Below are 12,168 nucleotides of genomic sequence, written 5' to 3' on the forward strand. Positions count from 1 at the left end.
ATTTTGAGCTTTACACACGCACACACACACACACACACACACACACACAGTGAAACAGCTGTCCAGAGGTACAACACAGCTAAACTAAGCTACGTCTAGATTATATTCACTATGATGCTTTCTCCGAACATGCAGTTATTACACTACCCTGATGAGGTTTCTAATAAAGCATTATCATCAGGTAACTACCATCTATCAGTCCAAATGAAGCATGCAGTCCACGCTACCCAGCTTTGTCCTGTAGGGGAGTACTTTGTTATTTTGAATATCCCTCAGTAACAGTGTTTTTTTTTTCTTTTTAATCACAGTAATGAGGAGACTAGGTGTGATTTAGCCTCTGAAGACTAAACATTTTGGCTCCTCGTGTTCTCACTCGCTGTTGTCTTTTTGGCGTAGCCCAGCTCGATGAGACAGTTAGTGTTAAAGTGTGCAGCAGCGTGACTAAAAAACATGCATTCCTGTTCAGAGCCCAGAACATTCCATCTCCTCGTCTGGCGTTCGTTTTCCACACTCAACTAACCTGATATTAAAGAGGATTTCCACCTCTTGATGGTTTTACACATCTATTGGCTATTAGGTCATGTAGTAACAAACATGACCACGTTAAGGTTCTGAGAGGTTTCCTCAAACAGATCGGTTGTTTTAATCTCATCTCTATTTAAAAGTTGCTACGAGATCACAAAGCTCCTAACGCTTCGAGCACAGCTTATGCTCGTGTGGACTGGTCGCAAAGACAACATGCACTATACTGTCACTCTCTGCGTAGGTCTGTCTCTCATAGCGCAGAGATGTAAAACTAACAAAACAAGCGAAAAGACAAGATACGGCTCTTCACCGTGATGGCAGTCACTGTCTCAGCCAACACATAGTCTGCCTTAATCAATATGCAGACTTAGATTGGAATTTTTAGCACTGTAAAGCTTCTAAAAGGGGCTGGTGGCAATCATTTGTAAAGCGGGGCCACGCTAATCATTAGGAGTCAAATGAAAAAAAAAAAAACTGTACTAGACAATGTTTGTTTTGACAAACCAAAGAAGGGTTAAGATGATTTAAGTTTTATGGAGAAATCAACATTTGTTTTCTGTGTGTGTTGGGCTCCTACAATCGGGCTAGTATGCTACAGTTTGTTTTATTTAGTTTGTTTCTTCTCGTGGCAGGTTGCTTGTGAAAACGCATCAATCAGTTGTTCATAGTTTTGTGGTTGTGTTAATTTGCCAGTTGTAGACCAAAATAGATTTTTTTTTATCTCTCTCTCTCTATCTCTCTTCATATATATATATATATATATATATATATATATATATATATATATATATATATATATATATATATATATATATAATGCAACAAAACATAAAAAATAATCTGACACAGTAGCTGTGATGTATTGCATCACATGTTAAAAACGTGTATACGATTGTAAATGTTGCATTGCGCTCACAAAACATAACTGTCAGTAATCATTGACCACGTCTTCTATACACACACTTAGCAAATGAGCATATAGTTCACCTTCACATTGGATTAGCTCGTAATAGTTTGTCTGGTGTTCCGTTGTTGTAGACGTTTTCTTCAACTATTGGCACTGTCCGATCATTTAAAGCTGTCCCTTAAATACTAATCTGACTTTGATGTGACTTAGAAACACATTTAGCCATTTTTACTTGAGATGGACCAAGATGTTAAGTTTGCACATATTTGTAGGTTGTTTATTAAGCCAAAAACAAGGAAAGAGAATGACGATATAAAACGTTGAGTCTCGACAATTCAAGTCAAATCTAGTGGAGATCATGATCTCTGAGCAGATATTAGTGTTTGGTGTTCGGTGTTGGGGGGGGGAGGGAGCATCAGCCATCACCACATGATGAAAATACATTACAACCAAACTATATCACGAATTTAAAAAAAAACAAATGGTAATAATGTGGTCCAAATATTTATGAAATTGAAAAGAAGATGATATATTTTTGTAATAACAGCACCATCATCTGTAAGCAGAATGTAAACTGTTTGGCAAAATCTGACAATATTTTGTTACTGTAAGGTCGAATTCTAGGTGAATCTGCTGTATATTTTTCATCCTGTGTGTTTAAAATAGAAAATTCGATTACTGTAATTCGGGCGACATTTTGCACCTGTGACAAAGAATTTTTCAAACATTTAACCTACATTGCAAATAAGAAATTACAGGTGCCCCAACATAAAGCAGCTTAGTTTTTGTTTTGTTTTTTTCACCTGGCTTTCAGGCTTATTGCTGCCATATCATGTATTTAGATGCTTTTGTAAACATGCACTTGAGTTGAAATTTGAGATGTGCTTATAAATATGTGTATATTTTGTTAGGCTATTTTTTTTGTTTTGTCTTTTTGCCTATGTTAGCTTGATATATTATATAATTTCCCTAAAAAAAATACTTCTCCTATATAGTTATGAACTTGGCAGAAGTGGAGCTGTTGTAGTAAAGGTAGTTAACATCACAACTAAGCAACCCTGAAATATATGCTGCAGTAATGTGTTTTCAGTTTGTTTTTTGATAATTTATGCTCCAAGTTGGTTTGTATTTTCATATTATTATTGTTATGAAACAAGCTTGTTTGAAATGTATTGACTGCTGTTTTGAAATAGGGGATAATTTTTTTTTTTTTTTTTTTTTTTTTTTTTTAAATGTATGTGCAAGGATGTTTTTATAATATGATTTGTCAAACACTGGACTGGAGTGACTTTTCCAACATTTCCAAGTTGAGAGATGTATTTGACAGACATAACTGCACAAACGACACCCGTTAGCACAGATGTGAGCTGACAGACGAAGCTCATCCTCCCTGCTGTACAGGGGAGGGTGACTAACATGGCCACCATCCTCCCTTTCAAAGTAGGAGTCATTTAGATGTAAGAAGTTAAGACATTTCCTTTGTGCTGGTTAATTGCATTCATTAGGTGATGGGTTGCATAAAATAGGAAATATTAATTGGAGTTTTCCTTCCAAATTGTTGCATGGCATCGGCTGGTGACAGACTTTTTTTTTCTATTCTGATAAAGAGAGTGCTCTCTTAAATGTTCAGGAGAATGATAAAGGGATACCACTTCACAGCTTTCCAGTTCGCAAAATCACCTGGTATGTTTTTGCTATAGTAGATCACATATGATAGCTGAGTCTCATTACACCACCCACCACTTCTCAAACCAGAAAAGAGATTTGCACTAGACTTATTTTGGTCTTCTTCTATCAAAAGCAATATAATTCACTCAACACATTTTTGAACCATAGTACATGATGGTTGTTTGCCCACAGTGGGAATGCTGAGTAAATGGTGATTTTTTTTTTTTTTTTTTGTATTCAAAGGTACAGAATCAGTCGCCTTTTTGAAATGCACACGAAATCCACATATTGTTGTTCGTAGCAGGTTGTGTTTTTTAGCCAGCAGTACCCTGAGTATTAGTGTCCAGATTTGAGGGGCATTAAAACTGTTGTTTCCTCCTGTGATTGTTTTGGACAAATCAAGCAGCTTTTAAGTGAGGGATGGGATGTATGAGGGAAGGAATCATTTCCCATGAGTCAAAGTGTCGACTGTCTTCACATTTAAAGATCAACGCAAATACCAAACGATAAACCCAGCTGTCCACTGTCGTGCACCCTTCATCTTATATCTCTGCATATTTGGTCACTTTGAGCGCTTTTTTAATGGGATGTTACAAAAAAAAAAAAAAAAGAAAGAAAAGAAACAACAATGAAATATATGTCTTACAGGAAAATAAATCCAATCACCTTTAGTTGTACAAACAGCATCATTGGCTACGTAAGAGAATCTGGCCTCCACATTTGATCCTTTCACAACAGCAGTAATTATTGACCTTAAAATCATTATTTTGTTATTGAATAAATGTAAAATTTCCAATAATTCACACAGAACAAAACGTTGCCATTTTATCTGGATGTAGTAGCTTTCCTGTTTTCACCGCTTTGTGGTGTTGTTGAAAGATGTTGCGGTTTGTCTAAATATGTTGCGTGTTAGAGGAAGCATAAGTATGTGCCTTCTTGTAATCTCCTTGGTGAGCTTGTTATTATTGAGAAGCTGAAGCCAGCCAATTGTGTTTGCACTAAAACCAAATTGCTTTTGTGATGTAGACTATTTAAGCAAGCTTGTTGCGTCACTTTAACCGTACAGTATGCATGAGGGTGAAATTGGTAAGTCTAGGGCTAGAGCTCTCATCTATTGACCTGTAAACCAGTGCAGCTTAGAGGATCTTGTGAATATATCTTGGCTTAGTTTCGCATTCAGTTTTCAGTTCCATCTCTTTACTCATCAAGTTTGTCACAATTTCAACAGTTTAAAAAAAAAAAAAAAAAAGAAATAAAAATGGAAAAAAAAAATACAAATAACACATACCATGAAAACAATACAGCTTTTACTTTCACATGCCACAGTTAGAGAGTTACACAACTGCAGTGGAGATATTCATTTCTCTGAAACCATGGGAATGCGTGAGTATACGAGGTCGCCTCAAGACTATTGGTCAAATCAATTTAGGTTGTTTTTGGAAATTTGTATTTATTACATAATTTGTTGACATCTGAGAAAGGCCTACATTCTTTGAGTCTTACAAATGCACCTTATTCATGTCAGTCCATGTGGGAAATTAAAAAAAATAATAAAAAAAAAAAAGGCTGGCAATGTAATATCTCTGATTTAGCACCTTACTACACAGCATGTTTTCACTTTATGCCAGTTTAACTATTCTTCCATATGTATGATTTCAAAAATAAATCTCCTATTTTGTGAAATTGTTTCATGGGATGTGCCAAAGTTTGGAGGCGATCTCCCAAGTGTTTATGCTTATCATTTTCTTTTCCTCCTCCTTCAGTTATAGCAATGGTATGTCAAAACTTTCCTATAACAGTGTGTGGAATCAATTTATCTCAGCAAACAGTATCATTACTTGCCATTTTACAATAAGCCCTGTATTTCACATATATTTACCAGTGATGTGTATTTGTTATTATAAAGAAAATAGCCGTAAAAGCTTCATTATGTTACATAATATTGTGACTTTTTTCGAAAAACTGTGAAGACTTATCTTGCATATACTTTATACAGAAGTATTAAGCCTTAATACAAAAGACTAAAAAAAGTGTGGAAGAATAAACTGATTGTTGCTAAGTAAGGATGATTTTTGTAAATGTTACCAGCACTTTTTTTGTAATTTTCACTCTCTGAGGTATTGTACAAGTTCAAGCTGTTTGTGAAGTTTGATTATGAAGGAATAAAAACTAGTACTTTCCTGTACTTCACAGAAAGTCTTGTTGCTGTTTTTTTGTCTGTAGATAGATAGATAGATAGATAGATAGATAGATAGATAGATAGATAGATATTCTTGGCCTTAATATAGTGAAATAAATTAGCTAAAATTAAGCCCATAAATAATTTTAATGTGTGTGTTGATTCCAACTACAGTTGGATGTGACGAGATCCTGAACAACAGACTGGATTGTATCCCTGAATGCATTGGGCAGAAGGCAGGAAACACCCTGGATGAGCTGCCAGTCGGCTACAAATCCAACAATGATTAATAAACAATCGCAGTCACACTTCACACCTAGAGTCCACTTGACTCACAGGGAAACTGATGCAGCCAACGTGTAAACTCTGCACAGAAACGCTTTTCCAGGAACCTGCTGCGAGGTGTCGGTTTTAACCCCTGAGCTGCCGTACAGAATGAGACACAGCTGTGTGCGAACTGACCAATACTGTAGATTGTGTATGTTTGAGGCTTTCACTTTCTGCAGGATGAACTTTTATTCAGGCAAATCAAAAATAATAATCACCATCATGACAAAATAAAACATGCTCAGATAAAAACCATTAATCGTAGAGTGATTTAAGTTAAATTGATTTCTACATTTTAATAACTTACTATTAATATCCAAGATTTATTTTCAGCAGGGCTTACCTCTGGCAGGTTTAAATTTGATTTTTAATATTACACTACAGTCTACAGTGGTTTATGATACAGTTACGGCTCCTTGTACTGAGGTTGTAATCTACTAAACATCAGAGAACCAAAAGAAACGACCTGATGTCCTATTGTATTCTAATGCTAGAATCAAGATGCACTAAAATACTTCTTTGGTGGAATGAATTAAAAATGTTTATTTATTTGTTTTCACTCTGGACTATTTCATTTTTTCCCAGCTATGTGCAGTGTGTGCATTATTATGGCTAAAACCACACTATCTACATAAGTGAAAAATATAGTGTGACATCCTAATGAACAAACTGACTTATGATTTAAACAATGATATAATGATGATTTAATAAAAAAAAAAACATTTTCATGTTAAGTTAATCACGACCAAAATCATTAATTACTCGTACTGGTAAAATAAATGCACAAAAACACTTAAGACACACAGGAAAATGAATTGCTCTGTCACTATCATGAAAACTTATTAACTGCTTGTTGCCTGTTTTTATAACCACTGTGTTTTCTTATCTATTTATGCACAAATAGCTATTATTCTCTACTAATGGTACAGATGATACATATGATTGCAAGGTGTTGAGCTATTTTGTACAAAGAGAGGGAGGAAACACAGCACACTGTAACGCACTAGACTGTTGCAATACACCATCACCCTGTTGTTGTGTCAACACCTCTTGACTTTCTTTACCATTTATACAGTCTACATTTACACTAGGCTGTTTAGGGTGTGTGTTGTTACAGTGCAGGAAACCGACGGTGCTGCATTCACTGTCATCTAATGCTTAATCTCACCACCCTGACACTGAGATATTTTTTTTTTAAGATTGTAAGATTAGAGTATTACACACCCTTCATTGAGAAACGCGAGCACGCGCTGAGGACACGGGAGCGCGCAGGTTTGTCACTTGTTTTCTACAGGCGCCACCTGGTGTCAGTCTACAGCATCTCAGGCCTAGTGGACGATTAATCCTAAGGAAAGGACACTCCCGAGGACCGCTACGACCTGCAAGGACCGAGCTAAGGGAGTCGGAGACTGTGGATTGTTCCAAGTCTATATTAACCTTTATTTACTCAAGGTGGCTTCAGTGAGAGGCTCCCTGTCTTTTGACAACCACACCAGCAGCAGTATCCCGACTAAGAGCCTTGCTCAAGGGCACCACCACTGATGTAGAGGGCACACACTGTGCCAGACTTAATCCTGGATCAGGTGTGTTTAGTCACACACATGCATTCACATGGTCTTGCCCCACTTTACCATCAGAGGTCGTATGTTCCAGCTTCTCATTGACTGAACACACCTGATCCAGGTAATATAGTTCCTCACAGACAGGCTTTTAATTAAAGAGGCATTCATCTAATGACAGCTGGTAGGGACACCTGGCCACTGGTCCGACTGGTTCCACTGGGCAGGTCCGAGGTGTGAATATGCTTAGTAATTGTGTAAATGTAAAAGTTTCTGCAGCAGACACGTAGCCAGACTACTTTAAATGTTAATGTGTTTCTCTGTAAGTAATCAGATAAGGGGCAGCAGTGAATGCAGGTACATTGTTAATGTAATTAACCCACATTAGCGTAAGAATTCACACTTTAACAGGACAGATTCACCGTGTACCTCCGAGCTGCACGTCGTACGGGTCCGTGGAGAGTCTGCCACCATGGAGGCGTGGACCTCGAAACTTCCGCTAACGGTGTCACCAGTGAAGTCCTGCTGACGGTGTCTTATCCCGAACTTCTCCTCGGTCTGACGTAGGAACAATCCGCTCTGTATTTTCTCAGCTGATCTCCCGTTCACGTACAAGACATCCGATCATGTCTACTTACAGGAGCCTCGGCATCAAATCTGCACTAGACAAGTTGAAATGTGTCCGACTGTCTCTTTTTTTTTTTAAAAGATTTGTGGGTTCAGTTGCTGTGTGTGACTAATTGTGAAAGTATTTCTTCGGGATCTGCCACACCTAGTACTTACAACAAACGCTCTCACACATCGATGAGTCCAATTTGATTCAGATTGAGATCTAACAGCGACTTATCTCTAAAGTAACACACAAGAAGTGGATTGAAAGAAACAGTAAATCAGTAAAATGACCATTTGCTGATTCCAGTTTCTTATCTGCCTGGATTTAATTGGTATATAGACTATTTGTATATCATTGTATCTTGGGTGTGTTTAAATATTGGACTGACCTTTAGATCAAACATTTAGTTATTACCGTAGGCAAACTAATAATCTTATTGTTACCTGGATCAGGTGTTTTAACAAGTTATCAGCAGCTTAAACATCTAATTAGCTGCGTACCAAACCAATATATTTTCATGCGCTGCTCATCCTAGGACCTGTGAAGTATTTATCATTTATTAGATTCTAGTTAAATGATAAAGACATTTTTCCTAAATGAGTTCAGGGCAATATTCATATCATGCATATCTGTAATTGAATAATGTGTTTGAACCTTTGTTTGTTCTTGGCATAAAAATCTACAACTTCTATTTTATCCTACCTTAAGATCTGGTCGACATTGTCCTGAGGTTTATGATGGAGAACTTCTGATAATCAATTGAAACAGTGAAAACCACAATTAGGTCTGTAGCTTTTAATTTCCACAGATTTAACAAGCATCAAACTCACCTACTACCGTTTTATTAAGATCAGTGACAATATCATTTCTAATGAGTATAACACTTGTGTACAATCTTAGAAGTCACCGTCAAACCAGAGGGCTCAGGAGGAGATAAGCTTGAGTAAATATAGCAGTTGGGAGTAATCCATCTCAGGTGCTCATCTCATGCTTTGACAGTGGAAGAAGACATTTGACATGAATGGTTTGTTCCCCAGAAGAAATTTATTCAAGTTGGGACCATACAAACCTAGTCAATGACATAAGGAGGTATCAGATTTCTTACAGGAATGACATTGGTAAAGAGGGTGTGGAACGTTTAAAATCAAAGATGCACAACATACCGCCATCGCCCACAGTTAGTGATGACACTAGACTTTGTTCCCATAAATAAGGCAGAATGCAGAGTCCATAGAAATGGAAAGTTATTACATTTAGCCAAATTGGACAGTGATGTGACAACACGATTTAGATGACTTTCTTCAGCTCATCGTACAACACCAGCACGAAGGCGCCGCCCATGCCTCGGAGCACGTTGGACCAAGCTCCCTTGAAGAAGGCCTTTCCACCTTCATCGCGCAGAATCTTACGCCAGCAGTCAATGGTCCCGCTGTACATGATATCAGCTGGGAAAGGCAAGAAGAGAGTGGAGATTAGACAAACATCCGTACATGCCCGAGGGTCAATATCAGTCAACAACGGAGTAAACGTTTACATCAGTACAAACAAACTCACCCCCTTTGCGGCCAGACTGCATCATCATACGTCTACGGACTGTGTCGAAGGGGTATGAGGTCAGACCAGCAACAGCTGTCACAGTCTGTGCAATCATCCAGCTCACCAATATATGGGTGTTCTTGGGGTCTGGAAGCATACCTATGAACACAGAAGAAAAATAGATTAGACATCACATCCACACAACAAACTACCCTTGAGAAGCACAAGTATGTAGTGTGCAACCAGCATACCCTTAGCTGTGTCATAGATGCCGAAGTATGCAGCCCTGTAAATGATGATGCCCTGCACAGACACATTGAAGCCCTGGTACAAGCCCTTCAGACCATCAGACCTGAAGATCTTCACCAGACAGTCGCCCAGACCCTTGAATTCTCTTTCTTGACCACCCTTTCCTACGTCAGCGGCCAGACGGGTACGGGCAAAGTCGAGGGGATAGACGAAACAGAGAGAGGTGGCTCCGGCGGCACCACCAGATGCCAGGTTACCAGCGAAGTACCTCCAGAACTGGGTGCGTTTGTCGACGCCATCAAGGAAGATCTTCTTATACTTGTCCTTGAAGGCGAAGTTGAGGGCCTGGGTGGGGAAATATCTGATGACATTGGCAAGGTTACCTCTCCAGAAGGAAAGGACCCCCTGCTCCTTGGGGATACGGACAACGCAGTCCATAATACCCTTGTACTGCTTATCAGCGGTGATCTGCTTACTGGCATGCTGGACCTGGAATAATGAACAACAAAAGAAAGTTAAAAACAGGGTAGCCAATTAACTGTTCAAGCAAGACAAGGCCTCCTTGTTGTGACCTTGATGCAAAGGCAACTTGTGAAAGTTGCTGGAAGACTCCAAGTGAAAGTCAACAGAGCTATAGGTGCTTCCTATCAAAAAACAATCACAGCTATGCTGAGGTTTAATCTGCCAAACAGCTATTAATTTGAGAGACAATATACAAGATACTCTTTAACATTAACATGATAATATAATAAAATGAGTCCGGATTAGTACAGGAAGGGGTAAAACAGTGCTGCTCAGTAGGTTCACTCGAAAAAGGATGTAAAACTTGCCGGCCGGCTGTGAATGACTGAAGCCGGGCCTTGGTATTTCACAGCCGTCCCAAAGGTTAGCTAACATCAAGAGGTACTTCAGCAACCATAACGATTTAATCCTAAATTACGCCAATAACACACTATATTGTCCTGTTATAACTGCCAATAAAATATCTGCCTTGTACATAAACTCAGATATATTTGTACAAAGTGTCCCAATGACACTACAAGCGTTTGTCCTTTGTTAGCTACGCCGGCTAAAGTTAACACAGGGAGCTAACATTAGCAGCCGGGCTCGTGTAGGTCATTTCCCATCCCATCGTGACCTTAAATCCTTGAGGCATATCATTTAAAGACTTTCGGTTATACTGCCTTAACAACGCATGTTTAGGAGTCGTGTTAAACTGCGGCTACATGGGAGTCCTTAACTAACGTTATGTTCAATGGTACTTAGCGAGATCACACAGAAGCTAGCCGGCTAACACGCAACGCCTTCCGGAAGGCAGAGTTTTACCTGAAGGAGAAGCTTCACTCTTTCGATTGGGGCGACGGCTGTTTTGGAGATGGCTGCGGAGATGCCACCGGCCAAGAAATCCTTGGCGAAAGAAATTGCCTGCTCACTCATGGTGCAATGATCTTGATGTGCCTTTCAGGTAACCAGTATGCGCTGTATGCCCCCACTGCCCTTTACGGCTGATGGCCTGCACCGACGAAATGGCCGATTGTGTAGCCGCGTTGCGGATTTATCGAACGCAATGGCTCGCGAGACGACACGGGATCTGTGCTGTGCCGCGATTGGACGGCCCGCGAACGTCACGCGGTTCCCCGCCAATCAACCGTCCAGACAGCGATGTCGTCATCCGCGTCATTTCTTTGCTCCAGGCTACAACATTGTGCTGTTACAAAACACATGTGAGTGACTTCATTCACACAGAAAACACACGGAGTCACAGCCTGGACGTGTTTTAGCAGAGTGACGCCCATACACGTATGAAAACAGCGGCTTGACGGCTTTAATGTTTAAAATGCTCTATAAGTGCTCAGGATCTGCACTAATGGCACATAAAGTGTCCATTATGTAGAAGCACTCCTCCATTAATACACTGTATTCATTGATTGTATTATTAGATGATATAAGTAGTGCATTTGATGACATCTATCTAACGGGAAAGGAATGTGTAGTGTAACCAATGAAGTCCAATAAATATAGCTAGTAAAAAGTAGAATACAGTGAAGGAGAACTAGTAAGTGTCGTCCAATTAAAATGGTCAAATAAGTTATCTCAGAACTGTACCCTGAGTAAAAATAGTTAATTCATTCATCCTGTCTGGACTTGATCAAAGTTGTCCACTAGAGGGTGACAAGAGACTTTCCTAAAATGAATAATTAAAGCAAGCACTTTGGAGCCCCTAACCAGGTAAGTGACCATCAAACATGTCTTTTGTCTGACTGAAACCAGCAGAAAGAATGTGTTAATGTGAATGACTCAGCCCCACCAAATCTTAATTATCATGATCCTGGAACCACAGGCTGGGGTGGAGGAGTAGCAGCAATCTTCCACTTGAGCCTGTTAAGCAACCATAGACCTAAAAATAGTTCCAATTCATTAAAAAGTCTCACTCTTAGCCTCTTACACCCAAACAGGAAAAGTCAAAAACCAGTTCTGTGTGTTATTGTGTACTGTCCTCATGTCGCTTACTCTGATTTATTAACAGGAATCTCAGACTTTGTGTCTGATTGACTTCTTAGATAGCGGGTGACATTAACATGCATGTAGATGTCGACATTTATGT

General features: G+C 39.1%; 1 protein-coding gene across 1 annotated transcript; it reads right to left on the reverse strand.

Moving 5' to 3' along the window:
- Window positions 1–8,800: 8,800 nt before the first annotated feature.
- On the reverse strand, window positions 8,801–11,100 carry si:dkey-251i10.1 (uncharacterized protein LOC100038774 homolog). Its single transcript, XM_026372990.1, has 4 exons — window positions 10,890–11,100; window positions 9,566–10,052; window positions 9,333–9,473; window positions 8,801–9,223 (listed from the first exon to the last, which is right to left on the reverse strand). Exons 1-4 carry the CDS (start codon window positions 10,998–11,000, stop codon window positions 9,066–9,068), a joined length of 897 nt encoding a protein of 298 aa, XP_026228775.1. The 5' UTR covers window positions 11,001–11,100; the 3' UTR covers window positions 8,801–9,065.
- Between the last annotated feature and the right edge of the window lie 1,068 nt (window positions 11,101–12,168).

The sequence above is a fragment of the Anabas testudineus genome, chromosome 14 (genome assembly GCF_900324465.2).
Source record: "Anabas testudineus chromosome 14, fAnaTes1.2, whole genome shotgun sequence".
NCBI lineage: Eukaryota > Metazoa > Chordata > Actinopteri > Anabantiformes > Anabantidae > Anabas > Anabas testudineus.